The sequence below is a fragment of the Oryzias latipes genome, chromosome 11 (genome assembly GCF_002234675.1).
Source record: "Oryzias latipes chromosome 11, ASM223467v1".
Lineage (NCBI taxonomy): Eukaryota > Metazoa > Chordata > Actinopteri > Beloniformes > Adrianichthyidae > Oryzias > Oryzias latipes.
The window spans coordinates 8724658-8746680 of NC_019869.2; the positions used below are offsets into that span (position 1 = coordinate 8724658).

Below are 22023 nucleotides of genomic sequence, written 5' to 3' on the forward strand. Positions count from 1 at the left end.
TTTTTATTTCTCATTGAAGGTTGTTTGTGATTACCAAACCTTTAACTTTTTTTTAAATATAATTTCCTGTTACATTAGTTCAGTGTTATTATGGTATGTAGAAAAGGCCTCATTCCTATGATTTCTAAAGGCAGACAGACTTATGTTTATTTAAATGTACACTTTATGCCATTCAAGTTTTAAGGCAGCTTAAGTGGTTCCTTTTTTTATACAAATTAAAACACCATCATAAAATAGGATGGGCAGTACAATTATAAATAGAAAAGGCTACAATTTAGAGTCACAGTTAGTTTATTGTCAATGTGAGGTATTTCAACACATGCTGCTCCTTCCATGACATACGCAAGTACAAAATGTGTTAGATGTACATTTTAAACTCCATAACAATCTGATGAGAGAAGGGAATTTTCACAAACATATCATCAACTTAAAGTTTTTTTCTGTGTGAAGATATTAGATAGATGTGCCTGTACAATGTAAACAGCTTCTAGTGAATATCATTGTAAAATACACTCACGAATACTACAACACACAAACGAAACGGAGCATGTGAAAAGTACTCCAACTTTGTTACCCCGGCATATTCATCTTTTAATCATCTAAGATTAGCCTGTCCCATTTCAACAGGAATATGACAATGTCTCTTAAAAGTAAGAGACATTATATAAAAAGGAAAATGATCACAGATTTTGAAAAAATAAATGTAAATTTATATTTTGTTTCTTAGCAGCTGGATAAAACTTCCTCAAACAGCTAAGACTGACATCGTAAGTGAGGAAGGAATAGTCCTCACTTAAATCAAAACAGGGAGTGGCGTTCTATAGCGTACAGGCGCCAACTGCCCTCGCCGCCACCTTTGACCCGGCCTTACTGGCTGAGTGGCTCCTTCTTCCTCCCCTCTTCCCTGGTCAGAGCTGGACATAACAGATTGATGGGGGGGATTTTTTTTCAAAGTGGGTCCATAGCAACCATTCTATTTTTTGGTCACTCGGGGGCATCCAACAGATTTTTGTACTTTTTGGAAGAATCTGCAAAAGTAAACTTTTGGATTTCCTTGGCAACGGAGGTTTTTTGTTAACCACACCCACATTCCTAATATAGTTGTAATTTACGTGATATCATTTCACTCAGCTCAAGCCAGGGATTCGGGTTTTAAATTGTCACAATATTTTGGTAAAAACTGCAAGCAACAACACCAATCTTTTTTTTCAATTCAAGATGGTGGCCTTCGACTTAGGTCAAAGAAATTTCTGTTGATTTTAGACTTTGGCTGTGTCTGAATTCCCTCACTGCTCACTACATAGTGCACAATATGGTGTCATTTTGGAATGCATTTTGTACTGCTGTCCAAAATCTACAAATTTAAAATCCAGTGCCTACAAAATTTCCAAGAAGTCTGTGCAAAAAACCAGAGTGCATCCAAGCTCACTAGATTTTGGCGAATATAGACCACAATGCATTGCCTTTGAACAATTTTTGGTAAAAAATGTTTTTGCTGGCTTACTATGTCAAAAGTCGACTTTTATCAGGTTCTAGGTGGGAGCAAATCTGTATGATTATGACGTTTTTTGCTCAAAGTTGCAGGAAAAAACAAAATGGTCGTCCAGAACTGCTTTGGGACATAATTACTTTCAAGACGCATCATCTGAGCGACTAACAGAGAAGAAGATAACTAGATCCATATCAGGGGTTTTGGATGTCCCGTTGGGCTACCATGATTATTTGTTCCTCCACACCGACTTGGAAACTGAGGCTAAATCCTTTCTTCTCAGCCTGAGTTGTGAACAAGCTTCAAAGTCTCTTTTTTTTTTTCAAACTAACTAATGAAGACATTGTTGGGGATCCTCAGAGTGAGGAGAGAAAGTCTTTCAAGCCGCCTTTCTTGGTGTCCTGGTTTTCATCTCGCATGAGAATCTTGCTGAGACGCTGGAAGACCCAGTTTTTGGATTTCGATGAAGACTTGGAGGAAGTGGAGCTGGACCCCGAAACGGTGGAGGAGATGGAAGATCTGGAGGTACAGAGGAGAAAAGTCAAAGGCAGCTCGGAATCATGGGAAGCCATCCAACTCACAGAAAGTACATAAAAAGACTTTAAATTCAAATTGGACTTTTTTTGGACACTTTATCATCTCAGAAAGTATTAACCCTTACTACTCCGGGTCTTTTGGAGCTTTTACTTCTTTATAATTTGCTCTAATCTTTTCTTTTTTTGAATTGAAGGTTTCTTGTGGCAACGTTTGATGTTCATCTCTGTGGTACAAGCCCAGCTTCTTTTTATAGAGATTGTTTCAATACATTGATCAGGAATTCTAAAACGAACCTGAAACAGCTAAAAAAAAAAACTTTATTCCATTAAGTAAATGTTGACATGTATTTAAATGTGAAAATAATAAATAAATAATCACAAAAAAAAAGATCAAACTGTTAAAATAAAATGGTCAAAATCCAAAAACAAAGTAAAAAACAAGGTCAAAACAGTGTAAAAATTAATATAAAAACCAGGCAAACCTAAATATACAATAGCAGCGGTTCCATGGACAAAAGTAATCAGAATAAACGCCTGATCAGAATAAAAATGTAAAACACGCCGTTCAAAATGCTCCGCCCCGATCAGACTCATTTAGATCCAAATTTCTTTCCGATCGGGATAGGTAGCTTATACCGATTGTTGATCCGATTGTGGCCACTACTGCTCTGTTTTAGGCCATGTATAGACGGTGTGGTGCTCCAGAGAAGAATACCATGTCTCTGAGCAAAGCAGTCGGACTTCTAGCTTTGCGTTTACAGGCAGGGGGGGGGGGGGGGGGGGGGGGGGGCTTTGTTACGGTGTAAAGGCCCGTTCACACCGGGACGAATTTCGCCGGCGATTTTCGCCGACGTTTAACGCCTCGTGACTAAACAAAGGGCACCAATGAGAGTGTGCACACCGACGCGAAAAAACGCCACGCGTCAAAGCGTCAAAAAAAAAAAACGCCTCGGGTTCGTTTTTTTTTTCGAAATCTATTCGACCAATGAGAATGGCGCTTTTGCACACGTGTCTGGAGCTTCTGAAGTTACAGTAAAACACAACTTGGGGGCGCTCAAACACAAAACTGCCTTGCTGAGCACACTTACCAGCGAAGAAGATAGACGCCAAGTAGCGTCTCCACTGCCGCGAAGAAATAATGACGGACATTCTAAAATATCCCCGAACCAAGCACCAGTTGGAGCTACTGGTGCTTGAAATATTCATGTTTTCTTTGTATTATTCTGACAAGCGCGTAAACACTTGCTCTCTTCTTCTGAGGGAAAAGCGACTTTAAGAAGCGTAAAGTTGCGCAGCGCCACCTTGTGTACAGGAGTATTTCTGTTTACATTAAGCGCCATCTAATGTCAGGGAAGGAAATTGCATTTTCGCTCGGCTCATCGTCAGCGAAAATCGCCTGGGTGTGAACACAAAAAACGTGGCGAAAAACGCTGGCGAATAACGCCTGGCGAATATTCGTCCCGGTGTGTACGGGCCTTTAGGCTTCAGACCGCTGTCTCCGAGTGTCTCGGAGCAGAGGAGCGGCTTTGGGACGGTGTGTGAGCTGTGAATGCGGCAATGCCGGTCCCGCACAGTCATGAGAAACCGTGTAAACAATCACATGAATTCATGTTTCCAGTCGTGTCCAGACAAAATAAAGGCTTTTGTTATTACCACATACCTGCGAGCAGCAAAGATGCACATTGCAGGATTGCCCGCACAGATTTTTAAATTCATCCACGGCTAAATGTTGTTGGCTGTATTGACCTAATCCTAACCCTTCTTCTGGGTACGTGCAGCCAAATACGCCCATTTGGGGTTGATAGTAGTTGAGGAAGTTATGAAGTTAATGAAGTTATGTAGTTAACTTGTGCGCTTTACCGTGGTGTCTGAGCGGGAGTCTTGTCCTTGCCGGGAGTCTTCAACATTGACTTGCTGGATCTGCTGCCGGACTGCGGCGTCTTGTGTTTGCCCGCGCTCCCTGGTGTGCTGTAGTTCTTGGATAACGTGGATAAAAAATCCCGATTCGCGCCTTGATGTCTGGATGTCTGACTGCAAGCGTTGCAGGTGGCCATCTGAGAAAAAGCAACAGGAGGGAAGTAAAGATCTTCAGTCAAACTGCACTTTCAGTTTCCAGGTCTCACATGGTCATGTCCAAGCGGCGTATGACTTTTGTTTGTTCTGTTCATTCCTTTTTTTTTTTTTTTACAAACAACCAACTTTCATTAGAAGCTGTATGATGCATGCTCCTCACAAACTCCAATGGAAGCCAAACCTTGTACTCATCACTGTAAGGAAACAAATTTGTGTTTTAAAAAAATTGTGATGGTTTAAAGATCATTGAATGTTCATGTGGAGAAGATAACACAAGAACGAATGCCATTTAGATGAAATATGTCCATATACAAGTACTTGTATGTATGCCAGAACATTTTGTTATTTAAAATTAGTAATGGAATTTTCTGAATTTCTACTGTTGATGTGTTTAATAAATTATATTAGAACCTTTGTCAAAAATTTGGAACAACTCCTTCAGTCAAAAATCTGTCATAATTACATCCGTTAAAAATCTTTCACAATTACTTCTGTCAAAACTCTGTTGGAATCACCTTTACCAAAAATCTGTCAAAATTAATTCTGTCAACAATCTGTCAAAACTACTTATAAAATCTGTCAGAATTACATCCATCAAAGATCTGTCACAGCTACTTCTGTCAACATTTTTTTAATTTGATTTTGATTTGAAATGGTTTATTTCAAATCAAATAAGAATAAGACACAACAACAATACCATCATCAGTTATACATTCATACAATGACGAATCAAACTTAGGACATAAAATTAAATATTGCTTAAAAGGGAGTGGAAGGAAGCAAACTCATATAATCCCACCTCTGTTCTACTGTAACCTTTTTATTACATGATTTATCAATATCCGGTTCATAACTTTTATCAGACAGAATTAAGAATCCTGAAGTATCACTAAAGCACATGACAAAGATGAATGACTTCAGTTATTATGGAAAAAATAACTTTTAGAAATCAACATGGGAAATGCAGATCAGTTATTCAAAATATATGCAAATTATGTTACTTGTAAAAGTCATGTATATGATTAATAAAAATAATACTATATCAGTAAAGTAGACATAACACTGTTTCAAAAATTTTCTTAGCAAAATTTGATCAAGTATCAAAAATTAAAGTATGTGCAAAATTATGTTACATTAGGAAAAATAATGAGTCAATTTTTCAATTTTTTGAGCAAGTGAAGTAATATCCTTAAAAATCTGTCAATTTAACTATTTTCAATAATTGATTAAGCATTTTTTTTAATAAAAAGACAAGAATCTGTGATCATTACTTCCGTCCTAAATCTGTCACAACTACTAGTGAAAAACCCAATGTGACCATTTTTTAAGCATTTTCTTCTGGTCACGGCAGCAAAATTAGACATTTGGGACAATTCCAAGGTACAATTATCTATTTATTGAATCCCTGTGATCTAGATATCAGTTGCATACTGTGAAAAGTCTCTTCAGCTTGGACTCTCATTGAATCATCAGTAGTTACAGAGCAACTGCAAAAGACTGCACAAAGGTCTTTCTCTAGACTTGAAATAAAACCCAAATCCCACAACCATGAAGTTGTTAGAACACCTAAATTGAATTTTTTTTATGGAATCAAATTTTTTTAGCATATCTGATTCAAGCTGTTTAGAACCCAAGATGGAGAACTCACCGAAATGAATGCAGCCATTTTTAAGGTTCCGACAGAAAGTTGAGCGTCAGCGACGTCGGCCCACAGAGATCCTTTCAACGTGACTGTGTGAAGAGTCTGCAGCACAGACCTGCATGCCCCGCTTTATACTGACCAGAGCCTGAACACGACCCAGCCGGATTTACAGGGGGGTGTGGCTGAAGGACTGACCAGTGCTTTGGCAAAGGGCAGTCCAAATAAACGCGTTTGAGGAACAAATGCTAAATAACATTATTGCTAATGCACTTTTTATGGATTACATAAGCAAAAACCCAATTAAAAGAAGAAAAATAAATAAAGAAACATTTTATCTACTAAAAGACAATTTTTTGAATGATTGTATTCCAGTTACTCATACATTTCACAAAATACTGACAATAATGCCAACTAGACATGTTTATTTGCAAAAAACTAATACATTCTGCATTTTAAGAGCACCTTTTTTCTATATAAACATATACACTAGTACAGCTTCAACATTTAAAGTGCTTATAGATTTTTAAAATGACTAGTGAAGAAGTGCATATTAATTAATTTGATTAAATATTGGAAAGTTTTTACTCAAATTTGTAGTTGTAAATTTTGAGTATTTTTATGTTAAAAGTACTAACATATCTAGCCTATTAAATTTTACTATAGTACATTTAGACAGCAACATAATACATTTAAATAAGTCACTACATGACTTAAACAACTACATTTAGTATCTTAGCCTTCTGTTAATTCCACCTCTCAACTGTTTCATCACATGGTTGAGAGCAAAGAAAAGAGAAAGCATTATAGTTATGAATACATGTTAGTAGATAAAGTAGCAGAGATTTTCACTACTTCTGGTAGTTGACAGTGAACAGTTGGACTGGTCCATCTAAAGCCTTAGTCACGTGGACCAGTACCGAGGGTGGACTTGTAAGGGTGCTGCAGGTTTTTGGGTAGTCCAGGCGCGTGGTAAGTTTAGACAGTAATGGCTGCATCTTAAGGTGACCACATGTGTCTTGCGGGTCCCTTAAGGCTTGTGCGTCCACCTTAACGGACCTCATGAAAATGGAACGTACCATTGTTGTGCGTGTGGTAAGTCTATCATGAAGTATTTGTAAGGCTAGTGTAAGCTGCTCGTCTTAGGATGTACGGATGATGCGGTTGTACGGAGCCCTAATGCCATACTGGAGTCGTTTGTAAGGTCTGAGTACTGGAGAAGGGACTTCCGGGACCGTATGAAGCAGTGACGGGGATCTGTCGGAGACCTTGGTGGAATATAAGATGATCTACTTGCCCCTTCACCCTTACTTACCCTTGTGTGCTGTAGGTTGCCACAAGGTTTTGGTACCACCCATCACCTGCAGCCGGCCGGTAAGAAAAAATTTGTTCACAAACTTTTTTGCTCAATGGGCTTACCGAGCGGTTTACGACTTTGATATTTCTTGCGGACCACCTATGTGCCCTGTGCAAGTTTGCCCATTTTTCATCAGCAAACTGTCTGTATCCACCCATAAGGGCAGTTGTGACAAGTGGTTTAGACGGGATGAAATTCAAAAAGACAGCTGGCCTCAGATTGATGATTACTGCTAGAAAGACATCATGCAACACAAGACTGCCAAAACGAAAGATATAACAAAAAGGAATCTAAATCATTTATCCCAAATGAGTTAAACAACACATGTTTTAATCAAACAGCAGCAAACGTAAGGTAGGCAGAACATATCTATATACACTAATGCTAGGGGGGAGGAAAAAGGTAAGCAATCCTGAGAACCTGAGATTCAATCCAAGCCATCACGTGTACCCATTTAATTTATGTTAATCCTTTGACATGATGTGTATGCACTTGAAGAGAAGAACATGTGAGCTGCTGCTAGGAGAGATTTGATTTCCTCATCTTGGCTTCCTGTCAGCAAGTAAACCTGTGACCAATCAAGCATATGGCAAAAGTGAAATGTTCAGGGCGACCAGAGGATAAGCCGCCATCTATACACAGCTAGAGGTATATTGAGGCCAAGGTTTTTTTTTTTTAGTTAGAAATAGAAAATCTGGGCTGAACATACGGTTGGGGAAAGAATGACAGGCATGTGACTTTAATCCAAAGCAAAAGCATTTTGTCCTTTAACCTGTTTATTGTGCCAGTGGGTCAGCATCAAGCCTTCAGACAGGCAAAGACACGTGCTCCTTCTGCTCTACAGGCTTCTTGTTGTTTAACCCCGTTTTGACTGATGGCAGCAGCTGCTTTTCCATGACACATATACACAAAACTTGATTGAAATTCTAGAAATGTAGAAAAAACACAATATCGCAATTACACCGTTTCCATCAAAGGAGACGTCTGTGGCTTATTCAGGCCATCGAGTGGCAAACTACGTGGGAGCGGCGACAGACGATTTTACATGGTTGGTGATTTTACAGAGGAGCTGTGGATCCAACAATTCTGCAAGACTCACTCAACTATTGATGAGCTGTGTGATGCTGTGGCGCCCACTGTGCAGTGTCCGAGGCAGCCAGTTCCTACCAAGAAGCGCATTGCCATCCGGTTGGGTGTCACTTGACTCATTCAATTCAAAAAAACTGTTTCCAATACAGTTATTGAGAAATGTTCCAATTTCGATGCGCCTCTAAAGTCGCTTCCTTCAAGCGCAAAGACGTTCTTTGATAAATGCGAGTTTTTTGAAATTGTTCTTTCCATTGGGCAAATTTATTATCGCAAATCTAATTTCATAGTCAATGGAAACACAGCTACTGACAGACACATTTAATCATAATTACACACGAATGTATCTGTTGAGCCCATGAGGTGCAGTGGTGTCAAGCCGTTATAGACCCATTTCAATAAAAAATTGTAATTTTGGTCTTTTTAAACATGTTTTTGTGGCAATTTTCGGTTGATGGAGAATATATATAAAGAAAGTTTAAATTAAAATTGCATTTCTGAGTATTTCTTTATTCAAATCATTGTGAAACAGGAGCAGATGCAATCGCTTTGTGCCAATGGTCCCACCCACAATTTAGTTTAAAAAACTTTTTTTTTTAGCTTTGACTGAGCAGAAAACTTTTCAAAATATCTTAAAAGTAACATCATTTCATAATAATTTCATGGAAAAGAATGGAAATCCATATTCCAGACTGTCGAAATGACATATTTAACCCTAACCAATAGGCGCCTAAAAAAGAGGCGTACAATGTCAACAACCCCCACATAAATCATTTCTGCAGATGGAGTTCTATCTTTAGCACTCGCTCCATAAATAGTATGCTTCCTGTCATTCTTTCTGCTGCCAGAGATTGACCTGAAAAGAATGATCCGCACAAGAGGATGAAGCCGAGCAGGGTAAGGGGTGAGTGAAAGCATTAGATGCACATTAACATCCCGCCCGCGCACAGAAAACCGTTCGTGCGAATGTTTAAAAGTGCTAAATGTCAGCGGTGAGACAGAGTATTAATACGTGCATGGCCGAGCGTGTGAAAGTCTCTGTGGAGTCAATCGATACAAATAGAGTCAAAGCAGGAGACCAATTGAAATATCAATATTGGCAGGAACATATTTTCTTTTTAACAAGCTCGGTTTACTTTGAGTCCAGTTAACCACGTTATTTAGATAATCTGAATTTGAAATCAGACGGGCAGCAAAAATTGGCAATTTTTAGGAAAAACTGGCTTTTTGGGCTGCAATAATCCCAAAAAATGCCTGAAAGATTCTGATTTATGGGGAATGTTATTAGTATTTATGGGGATGACTTTAACTCTGACAAACCATCTGATAGAAAGTAGAATTCCATCAGGAGCAGACACAGAAGAAAGAAAAGGAGAACAACAAAGTATCTTTCTTAGCACCATTTAGGGGATTTTCATCTCCTGTGAGCCACAACCTAACTTTATCCTATATCTGCTGCAAGAAAATCTGAAAAAAAATCTGATTTAGAATGCTTCGAAGACAGTCCTTCAAAAAGCTGCTCATGCACATCAAAGAGAACTAAACACGCCATAAAAACAGGAGATCTACAACTACAAGAATGAATACCTGTTCCTCATGTGGTCATGTTCTATTTGACTTGACTTACTCTAAATGAATGAGTTATTTTAATCACTGCATTTGGAAGATGTAGCACAACAAAAACCACTAAAGGATGCAGTCATTCCAATGGTTTCCCACTGCCTTCATTTCTCACAAGTCTTAACAAACACGTCTTTATGTTACACTCATCCAAAGGAGGCGCTAAGAACACACAAGACCCATTTTTCCTGCTCATGTAGTGTCTCTCTTCTGGTCAGCATTGCTATTCTATGTCAGACCCTGTGGGCTAAAGAAAGACAATCTTTCCTAATCCCTCTTTCTTTTACTGCTTCCCCGCTGCCTCTTTGAACTCAGATGAATTCCAGCTTTCTATCTGTGGCTTTGCTTGTTGCCATGTGGTCTTCTGAGACATGACTGGCCTTTGACCATGAAAACAGAGAGGAAGAATACCTTGGAGGACATTTTTGTGGTGGATTGGCTTCTTGATGTCATTTTCAAATAGAAGCATTCTCTATTGTGATAACTACTGAGACAAAGGGGGCAACTCACGAGTGTAATAGTCAATAAACCACAGAAAGGCAATGCTTGACCAGTATCAAACCGCAAAGAAAAGAAGACAAATAAACTCAGAGGAATAAATAAGATAAACTATTAATTTTGCTGCGTAACAAGTTTGTTTTTGTGTAGTAGATTCTGATGAATCTGGAATATTTCTCTCATCATCCTACATGTACTGTTTAATGGAAAAAAGGGTTTACTGCTCCAAACATTTTTATTAGATTAAACATCTAAACATTTACAAGTGGAAAGGAAAAAAAGTATTTCTTAGCCACCAATTCTGCAAGTTCTCCACCTTTAAACAAAAAGAGCAAGGTCCTTAATGTTCATCAGAGGTTCACTTCAGCTGTTAGACAGAAAAACAGAATCCAGGAATCTTAAAAAGCTTTACACACTGATGATAATTAGTGCATTTTTGATGTAAAAAAATTAGTCTTTTACTCGTCTGTTTTGTGTTTGGGTTACAAGCAAATGTTTTTCTATTTTCAAACTTTTTGACTTGATTAAGTTAGTTAGCCAATTTCTATTTAGCAATAATCTAATCATAAGCATACCACGAGGGATTCATAAAATCAAATTACAAACATTCATCAAATCATTTGAATTTTTCAGATCACAGTTGTTATCTTTTTTCTTAAGCTGCTCCTCTTCCTCTACCTTTAATTTTTCTTTTCTCTCCTGATCTTAATTCTGTAGCCCTTGTGCTATCCTAGGCACTTTAACATTGGGAGTTGGGTCATCTAGACCCACTAGACAGGGCACTGAACCTTTTTTCTTCAATGATTTGTGATCTTCACTGGTGTCCATGGATTACATGAAATCTTTCCACCTTTATCCACCTTTGTCATGGTAGGGAGAACACATCAATGGAAGGGGGGGTCATCTAAGATAGCACAAGGGTTATTTACATCTTTCAACTGTGTTCAAATGTTGAAAGTCAACACATATACAGTATAGGTGGATTGGCTTCAGACTGCCACACTGAACCCCACCTTGCATCTGGTGGTAGGCGGGCGCCTGTGTTCGGCAGTGGAGCCGCCAAGAGTGTGTGAATGTGTGTGTGACTGGGTGAATGGGTCTGTGACTGTTAAGCGCTTTGGGCCTTGTAGGTAGATAAGCGCTATATAAGTATAAGCCATTTAGGCCAACCCCTCTCGCCAATCAGGAGTGAGCTTGTTGTAAGTCAACACCCCTACAAATTTACAAAAAAACCTGTCAAAAGTGTTGAAATTTGGACGTGGGGGCCAGCAAGGACCACGTACTTTTATTAAGACATCTGATTGGTCAGCTTATAACTACAGAAAAAAAATGTATGTAAAAAAATATTAGCAATAACATATAAAAAAAAAGTAGCAAAACAAGAATACCGTAATTTCCGCATTATTAGCCGCTACTTTTGTCATAAGCTTTCAACCATGTGGCTTATTCAATGATGCGGCTAATTTATGCAATTTTATGGATTTTTTCTAACGACTGCTAGGGGCGCTAGAGCAGAAAAGGTAAGACTGAGACGGGGGAATACGGCATATTAGGGGTGTGCCAAAATATCGATATGGTGATGTATCGCGATATTTACTCCCGTGATTGATTATCGATACATCTTAATCAAGTATCGACCTTTTATTTACGTTTGAAGACCCTGTAAAACGTTATATTAATCATCCTTTGGTAAGACGACACTTCGGAGGGTCGATATGGGGCGCTCGTTGCGAGATTGGCTGTTGTGGGCGGACAAGGAAGAATACACATTCAAACAAAGATGGCGGAGGGGAAAAACAAGGAGAGTGGCGCGAGCAGCAAGTTAAAAGACGCGCCAGCAGCATTTAAGCTGCATCACCCGGAGTTGTGTGAGAAAGCCGCGGCTGTTGCTGGCCTGAAGCCGACACAGTCCGGCGTGGATACCTTTTTCCAGGCGAAGCTACCACCGTCTTCTGCGAGAGCTGGGGCAAAAGCAAACAGGATTGCTGTTTAAATGGACAAGGGGCTCCGTCCCTGCAGCGAGGTGGAGAACGAGGGTTTTTATTGAATGCATTAGAGCAATGCTTTGACATTCCCTCTCGGAAATACTGAAAAAAAATTATCCCTGCACTGTACGCTCAGACCAGAGCTATGGTTGAGATGGAAACAACAGAAAGAGTGGCATCTTGACGCTAAAAAGCCTGAGGTTCTAAAGAAAAACATGAACATATAAACATACATCACATGCAGCTGTTCCCCAAACGTTTTGTTCACAAATATGTTTACTTTTAGATGCACTTTAAGTTAATGTATTTTATCCCTGGTAATTTATTTTGAAAGCAGTTTATGTCTTACTTATGACAGTTTATGTCTAACTTAAAGGAAAGTACCGTCTTTCTTTGTAAATATATCATGTGTTGAACCTTCCCTGCTATTACTTTTTGTTCTTTCTGACGGTGGTCAGTAAATGCAGGGGAGATCCTATCCGCATAAGGCGGATCTTCCTTTGGTTGTTCACTTCCCCGTTGGGACCCTCAGAGCCTCCAGAGCGGGTTAATAAAGAATCATTCACTGTTCTTCTGGGGGAAAACTTCTTTTATTACTGTTCCCCTTCACTCTGTATTTCAAACATGAACGCCCACCCCCAACACACTATTGCTCCGTGCTCTCAGTCCCTCTTGCGTTGCAAGCGCCCCCCCCCTTTCTTACACACGCGGTGCGCGGTTTCAGCACATCCACATCCTCATTCTGCAGCACATGTTTCAATGTGGACACATGCGGCTTATAGACATGTATGTACAAAATGGTTTATCCTTAAAAAATGTAATGGGTGCGGCTTATAATAAGGTGCACTCTTTAGTCCGGAAATTACGGTAGTTATTCTGACAAATATAAAGAGACTGAGTGGTAGCCGTTTTAATTTCATAAAAAAAAGTCTATAGGATTTCAGCTTCTTGGAGTCAGTGGGTTCTGTCAAACAGGAAGTACCCACTTGCCCACTTTGGGAGGGGGGAGGGGTCACTCAGTCCAGCTCCCATATACAGTTAACAGCAATAATACATAACACCAAAGAGGCTCTGTGTGTCCCTCTCTAATCAATGCTCCCTGTTGCCTGGGAAGGTTACCCTTTGGTTGCACGCTGCATCAATGGGATTCTCAACTAAAAGGCTTCATGTACAGAGTGGGTCAGGAAGCGTGGAACATGTTTTCGATTTTTTTTTCATTTGGTGAGGTCTATTACGGAAATGGAGAGCAGGAAAATAATGTAGAAGGGCAAGGAGAAAGAATGGCAGAACTAAAGAATTCCAGCCACAAAGGCAAACAAAACTAGATCCAACGCAACAGTTTCTAGAAACTAAAGGCCATTTTAAATCAGTTTTAGAATGGTTTAATCACACATTGTTTTGATTTTCTTAGTTACAAAAACCTGCAATATTATTCATCTGTATTTTTTAACTGTTTTTGTTGTGTTTTGCGTCCTCACCAGTACTGAGGAAGACTTTTGGAAGCGAAACAGTAGCTTCTTCTGCATGACGGTCAGCTTCTTTCCTCTGGCCTTTCTGAGCAGGATGCTCTGCACCACTGGCGACGGACGCCTCTTGGGCCGAAGCCGAACTCTGACATCATCGGGTTTCAGCCACTGACAGCAGTACTGACACACAGAGGTGCTGTGCAGCAAAGAAGAGAACGTTTTGTTCTGAGATGGCCGCTGCCTAGAAAAAGAGAAATGTGACGTCAGAAATTCAATTAAAAAAATGTAAAAAAAAGTTCACAGGCAATTTGAAAGGAAAATTCGATCATGAAATCAGAGTGGCTGCACGGTGGCGCAGTGGTTAGCGCTCACAGCCGGAAGGCCCCTGGTTCAAGGGGGCTGGGGGACCTGAACCAAAACAGCAATGGGGGACCTTTCTGTGTGGAGTTTGCATGTTCCCCCCGTGTCTGCGTGGGTTTTCTCCGGGGACTCCAGCTTCCTCCCACCGTCCAAAAACATGCTTCATAGGTCAATTGGTCACTCTAAATTGTCCCTAGGTGTGAATGTGAGAGTGTGTGAATTGTGGCCCTGCGACAGACTGGCGACCTGTCCAGGAAGTCCCCTGCCTTCGCCCATAAGTGACCGGGATAGGCTCCAGCAGCCCCGTGACCCCAAAAGGGAACAGACGGATTAGAAAATGAATGAACGAAATAAGAGTAATTAATTTCTTCTCATAAAGACATTGACTATAGCAGCAATAATCCTAAAAAAGGTACATACACAGACAGTCAGGCCCAAACAATAATGGATTGAATTATCTGTGCTTTTCCAGACGCTTAAAGTTCTTACAGTGTGTCCTATTCATGCACTCCTCGTTCATACTTGGTGATGGTAACTACTGATGTAGCCACAGCTGCCCTGTGGAACAATGCCAGAGGCGTGGCTGCCACTACAGCCCCTCTAACCATCACCGGGACATTCATACGCATTCACACACCGGTGGAGCCACGTTGGGGGCAGGGAGGGTGGGGTGTCTCGCCGAAGGACACGGCGGCGGTTGACTGGAGGGGAGCAGGGATCGAACCGCCAATCTTTCAATCATTGGCTGACCTGCTCAACCACTTAAGCCACTTCCTGACGAAAAAGACCCACTCTGATCCAGTTGTGCTTTTGGTGTTTTTAACATGTTCTTGTGGCATTTTCCAGATAATGGAGGACATAAAGAAAGAAAGATCAACTCAAAATTGCATTTCTGGGCATTTCTTTATTCACATTGTTGTGAATGAGGAGCAGATGAAAAAATGCAGTTTGTAAAAGATCAACTTTGTGTCATAAAAACAAAACTCTGGGAGGGCCACAAACTCCCTGCTCTGCTCCATTGGGACGCATCCACTTGTAGACATATAGATCCATGTATGTCTTTGTTTTCCTCCTCTAAACTGGAATCTGGATCAAAACTGGTCGGCTGGATTACTCTGATATTCTTCGCCATTTTTGTTGTGAAAGAAATTTGCGCAACCCTCAGAACTAAGCTTAAAATAAGCCCCACTAAGATTAGCTGAGGGCTTAAATTAGTAAGGGGGGGTTGTGTGATATCCTGCTGCACGTGTGGCACTGACAGACGGGAGCATGTCTGGCTGTTTATGGTACGTCATGGTAGCATGTGGTTGAGTTTAATCTAGTCCAGACCCATGAACGGCTGCTGCAGCTGGCAGCAATGTCTTGCAGAACTCCCTTCCGTTTATTCTGAACCATGACGGGATGTTAGGTGTACAGTTGGATGAGGTTGGATGCACCATGTTGTAGTCATACCATTGACTGTATATGAGAACTGGACTGAGTGACTGACTCCTCCCCCCTCGTTTTCCAAACAAGAAGTACCTGCTGGCTCCAAGAAGCCAAAATATAATAGAGAAAATTTTCTCTCTTTTTTTCTTTACCTTGTTCTTGCTATTCCGGATTTTTTTTCATTGTTATTTCTATGATTCACGTTATTCCTGTTATAAACTGACCATTCAGATGCCTCAATAAAGCTGTGGTCTCGTATCGAACGTTCGAGACGTTTGACAGATTTGGTGTGGCCGGCTTTTAAGTGGAAGGGGTGTGGACTTCAGCTCACTCCTGATTGGCTAGAGTGTTTACCATAGACGTTGACTCAGGCTGACTACAACCAATCGCTGTCTACCGACGATGTCTCCTCTTTTCCCGTTGTCAACATTAACAATATACAAACGAAGCTAATCTTTTATTATTATTATCTGTCATGGTGGAGGGAGGCTCGAGAGCCGGTTGGACCCAGACGCAGAGGCGGAGGCATGAGGATCAGGGCTAGTGGGTTTAATTCACAAAAAAACAAACAAAAAGCGCTGCAGAGCAGGATGTCAGAACAAAAACAAAAACTCACTGTGGCGTGGCGTGACGAGGAACATGGAACATGGCATGACATGAACACCAGACAGGAATAATGGACCAACCCAGGAGGAAGGCAGAGACAAGACTTATATACAGACAGGGCAGACAAGACACAGGTGAACACGATCAGGGCAGATGGGGACCAAAGGAAGTACAACTCAAGAAACAAGACAAGACAGGAAACCTTTCAAAATGAAACAGGAAACAGAACCAAACAAGACAGGACAAGAACTAAAGCGAAAAACAAGACACAACAAACTGAAACCATGACAATTATCATTATTATTTTTGAATTACAAGTCTTACAATCTTGAAACAAAAATGTATTAATTACAAGAGCTAATCTTATCCAAACTGCTAAACTGCCACAATGTTGGCGAAAAGAAATGATGTAAGATTTGCGCAGATAGGGTACAGATAACAATTACAGATCAGGTAACTTTCTAAAGGGTGACGTCACACTGACTAGGTTCACTTCTTATGTACAGTCAATGAGTTTTACATATGACTCAGCAGAAATGTAATGACATTTATGTTCTTAAAAACATTTAAAAAGGAGAAAAGGTTTTTTTCTAAAGAAACCTTTCTAGGGGGGCAAATTTCTAAAGTTCTAAGTTGTTTATTAAAGTAAAGCATTTGTTTGTGTGTCACATGTTCCCTCAACATGGCATAAGTAAATAAAAACATTATACACACACCAAAAAATAAATAAAAATGATCAAAACACACTTTTTTCTCTTCTGCGATGTCAAATATCCTTTCTAAAATCTAAACCACAGCCATACTAAATTAGTGCCATCATTTCTCCTTTTGGGTGTTGAGACGCCACGAAATTCTGAGCACTTAGCATCGACTGCCAATAAAAATGGTATCAAAACAAGAACAAGTCTACAGATAACTAGTCTGTTGATATTATGAAAGAATTTACATTTTTTATTGGAGGAAAATAAAAAATAAAAAGGTATTACTGTCAATTGTAACTTTCTAGGTTAGACTGCTTGGTCATAAAAAAAGTCAAACCCTGATTTACCGGTATTATATATATTTTCTTAACTCGTGAAATTTCACTGATTTAATTATTTATTAAAATCAGATTTATTTTTCTCACACAATAATTCAGAAATGCATTGCTAAAATGCTTGGCTAAAATTGGTATTAACCTTTTAAAATGAACCCTCAGGACTAAAGTCTGATTAAAGAACAAACATCTAAAAGTTGTGTTCTTCACCAACTAGATCAACATAAAAACGAAGTTAAATGAAAAGAAAAAAAGTGAGATGATGCCAGAGGGCTCCTGAAGTGATCATAGTGTTGAGTTACATAGAAGATATGCACTCACAAGTTCAAAAAAAGCCTTAGCGCCAAGTTTGGGAAAGGACTGGTTTGAATTATTTTGCCTGTCACAATTCAGGTCAAAAGGAGGTCAAACTCTGAATGATGGAGCAAATAAAGCCAAAACAAAAAAAAATGCTTTTATTTTTAACCTACAATGCATTTCCTTTCAGTTTAAGACCATTAATTATGAATGTTATTACTAACAGAAATGACAAATTTAGACAAGCACTTGGATAACAGCAGAATCTCACCAAAAACATACAAACACCTCAATTATCCAAGAATCAAGACAAAAATAAATAAATAATATCAGTCAAAATATTGAAAACAAAAGCAGGAAAAATCCTTTCAGGATTATTGAGATACAATTGATGTGAAACAAATACCTACAATATAGTTTTATTTGTAATTTTATGAATAATGAGCCTGAAAACTGTCCATAAAATTATATCTTTGCCCATGAATATTATCTGTCATCACTCTAAATTTACAAATATTAGGCAAATATCTCAAAAAATAAAAACTGTTGAAGTTCACATTTTGCACCATGCTGAGTTTACTTTGAGCTTGTTTCTATTATAGAACTGCTGGGAAGAAACTAAAATTAAATCCATTAAGTTTATTGGATCTCGTGATACAAACATGAAAAATAGACCCAAAACACGACTCCCTAATGACAAAAATTACCTTGATCAAACTCTGCCCTCCTGTGGTCACATTATGTAACTACACACAGCTTGTGGCAACATCCGTTTTAATGTTCGTATAATGTTGGATGAAAAGAAAAAACGGGTTCTTACATTAAAAACCGGGACAGCTCCGGACACGTTTCCCGATACAGCAAGGAGGCGTCAACTAGAAACTTCACGGACAATTCTTGAGAAATACTCATCATCAACAACCGGAGTTCTGGATTTACACGTGAAGAAGTGAAATTTCAATATAAAAGTTCGCAGGAATAGTTCAGGTGGTCCAGACGGTCAAAGAAATTTCGTCTGTGAGCACAAGTTGTACTTATGAATCAGGAATAAATCGTGTTACTAAGGGAAATACTTCTTTCGCCAGCGCATTGAGATGTGGTCGCATATTTGTTGCGTAAATTGCGGTGCATCATGGGAGTTGGAGTCAAAATCGTCGTATGTTACTTGTTACTATACTTTTGGACATCGGAAACGGAACAATTATAATTTGGGTTATTTGAAAGCTTTTCATAGTTTTTTTGGGTCTTAATATATTTGTTTTTTGGAGGAAATGTTATATCTAAAGGCATTATTTATGACTTTAAACATCCAAACTCCCTTTTTAACCGTTTAATGGTATAGCCCATTTTTTTGTATTCTTTCATCGCTGTACCCTAGACCAGAATAATTATTTAGGTGCTGCAATAAGCTTAATAGGGAGAAAATGATGTTGAAATTATGTAATAAAAAATAAATAAAACGTCTTAGTGGGGGTGTTCTAGATGCAAACGTGAAAAATGAGATTTTTATACATAAAACATTAGTGGTGAATTTATTCCATAATGGCGAAAATGTCTAATCTAACGTTTATTTTGAAATTATTATTTTGGAGTACAAATCTGGCTTCTACAACACTTTTAAGAAAATGACTGACTAAGAAAACTCCGACATTTAAATCAAGCTGTTAAAAACTTTGTTACACTGAGGCAAAATATACATTGACTTCTTATATTCATGTCCATAACATTAATATTGTTACATTTTTGTTGACTCAACGTGTCCATGAATTGGGTGCGTAAAAGACGGGGGGGGGGGGGGGGGGGGGGGGGGGGGCAAATCACCGGATCACGTCCAGCTGACATCAGCTGAAGTGAAAAGCGTCGCTTCTCTCGGAAAGCTTTACTTCATCGAGCTTTGATCAGGAGCAGCAGCAGGCGGGACTACAAGCAGCACGGATCCCAGATTCTGACTCCGGCAGACAGAGATGCTCATGTGATGCTCCTGCATCCTGATCCTCACATGGTCTGCGGTGAAGCTGAAACTGCTGGCATCCAGGACACAGAGGTATGGATTTGGCTTTACTTTTTACTGCTTGATCATGCAGATTTTCATAACTTTGCTATTCGAAGGCTCAGTTCTGCTTTAAAAACAAACAAAAAAACAACACAATTGTGGCATTCTCTAGGAATACATGTCTGTCCTCTACCAAGAACAAAATGCTTCCAAGCAGTGTTTTTTTGTGTGTGTTCTTTAATTGGTATTCTAAAAAGATATGGTGAAACTATTACTTTGGATTTTCAATCCACATCTGGTCACATTGTTTGACAATGACATTATTACCCTCAAAGTCATTTGGTCATAGTTTCCTGGTTTCTCTCAGAGGGTGAAATCTGCAGTCCTGCTGCTATTACTACACCAGAACAACACCTGTCTCCTTTGTGCAGCGGTAACTCGTATCCAGTGCCAACAGTGCTTTTTTTTTCACCAACCTAAAATCATAGAAACAGACTTCCTAAAGTGTTCCGTCAGCACCTGCAAGATGAGAACGATCAAAGCTATAGACACGCAGCCAGCTGTACCTTCTGAAATGCTACACCGCTTTCAATAGTGCTGAGAAAGCTCAAGAGAGAAGGCACAACCCTCCCCGGCGAGTGCATTTCAATGCATAAACATGAATATACTCAATGGTTTTTCACAGTCTGTCAGTTTTGGAACCACAACAAGTCGAGGGTAAATTTTTAGGGATATTTCATACAAACAGGATTCCAATGTTTGATCATCTGCCGGCTTGACTCTGCAGAATTCAACTGTCGACACTATTGGCTTTAGAGAATTGCCTGTATTTGCCGCACTTTAGGGCGCACCGTCAGTGAATGGTCTGTTTTCAAACGTGTCATATTTGAGGTGCACCAAACTATGAGGCACATTAAAGTCCCTTTCCGATCATCTTTGGTCTATTGTGAAAACCTTCCTAGTGGTCTTGTAGATATGATTATATCATTTTTAGGCAAAATCAAAGAACTTCCGTTGTTTCCTAAGACAGTTTCTACAGAGCGGCAGGAGTTCGTTAGAAATTAATTTCTTAGTTGAGGGTGGGACCGTTGGAGGAGAGCAAGCCTGTGCTCCATTCCCATCATCCCTTTGTTTACCCTCTCCTGCTTACAGCCCTAAGCTAACATTAGTGGTGCAACAAGATGGCAAAAAATATTGGGAGCTACTGAGTCGTACAGTTTTCAATTCAATTTTATTCATATAACCCAATATCACAGCACAGTTGTCTCATCGGGCTTCACACAGATAATTGTAGAATGCATGAAATTAGTTACAAAATACATTAGCTTAATGCTAAACTAAACTAAACAGACTAAGATAAACTGGGCATCCCTTCTCTTAGACCACATGTGGCCCGCCATGTCATTTTATGTGGCCGCAAGAGCATAAACGTTTTTAATTTCTTAAAATAAAATTCTTCTTTAGTTGATGACATATTTTTTATGTGTAGCTGCTGTTGTAATTCTTCAATGTTTGCAAGTCTTATGTGTGTATGCAGACAAATTGTGTCATCAACCCATCAGTTGGATGCAAGGCTGTGTGCCGCCTTTTTTTTGTAAAATGTAACACGTGTAAAGGCCCGCCACGTGTAAAGGCCCGTACACACCGGGACGAATTTCGCGCGCGATTTTCGCCGACGTTTAACGCCTCGTGACTAAACAAAGGGCACCAATGAGAGTGTGCACACCGATGCGAAAAAATGCCACGCGTCAAAAAAAAACAAACGCCTCGGGTTCTTTTTTTTCTTTTGACGCGTCGCGTCGAAATCTATTACACCAATGAGAACGGCGCTTTTGCACACGTGTCTGGAGCCTCTGAAGTTACAGTTAAACACAACTTGGGGGCGCTCAAACACAAAACTGCCTTGCTGAGCACATATACCAGCGAAGAAGATAGACACCGAGTTGCATCTACACAGCCGCGAAGAAATAATGACGGACATTCTAAAATATCCCCGAACCAAGCACCAGTTGGAGCTACTGGTGCTGGAAATATTCATGTTTTCTTTGTATGATTCTGACAAGCGCGTAAATACTTGCTCTTTTCTTCTTAGTGAAAAGCGACTTTAAGAAGCGTAAAGTTGCGCAGCGCCACCTTGTGTACAGGAGTATTTCTGTTTTACATTAAGCGCCATCTAATGTTAGGGAATGAAATTGCATGTTCGCTCGGCTCATCGTCAGCGAAAATCGCCTGGGTGTGAACACAAAAAACGTGGCGAAAAACGCTGGCGAATAACGTCTGGCGAATATTCGTCCCGGTGTGTACGGGCCTTAACACATGTTCTTAATACATGTTCTTTCTAGCTCAGTTTTATGTTATTTTTCTTTGGATAGTTTGATCCTGGGTTTTAATAACCAACAAAATGTAAAAGGATTTATGCTTGAGTATTAAGTTAACAAATGTTTTCTATGCATCTGTAATTGTCACTTAAAAAAGTTATAATAAATAAATAATGAGTTATTTAACATTAAGGAGTAGTTACATTTATTTTTCATTACATTTAGTTACATGTATA

At 39.5% G+C, this 22023-nt stretch overlaps 2 protein-coding genes across 2 annotated transcripts in view; one reads left to right on the top strand and one right to left on the bottom strand.

Annotated features, from left to right (window-relative positions):
• Window positions 1–273: 273 nt before the first annotated feature.
• On the bottom strand, window positions 274–18600 carry c11h18orf21 (chromosome 11 C18orf21 homolog). Its single transcript, XM_004073974.4, has 4 exons — window positions 18297–18600; window positions 13762–13990; window positions 3886–4079; window positions 274–2008 (listed from the first exon to the last, which is right to left on the bottom strand). The coding sequence occupies exons 1-4, from the start codon at window positions 18389–18391 to the stop codon at window positions 1846–1848; spliced, it is 681 nt and encodes a 226-aa protein (XP_004074022.2). The 5' UTR covers window positions 18392–18600; the 3' UTR covers window positions 274–1845.
• A 776-nt stretch (window positions 18601–19376) lies between these two features.
• Window positions 19377–22023, top strand: part of LOC101162458 (polypeptide N-acetylgalactosaminyltransferase 4) — a 50055-nt gene continuing 47408 nt past the window's right edge. Inside the window, exon 1 of the mRNA XM_020707082.2 lies at window positions 19377–19520. The gene's annotated coding sequence lies outside the window, so the exon portion shown is untranslated. The remainder of the gene's footprint in view (window positions 19521–22023) is intronic.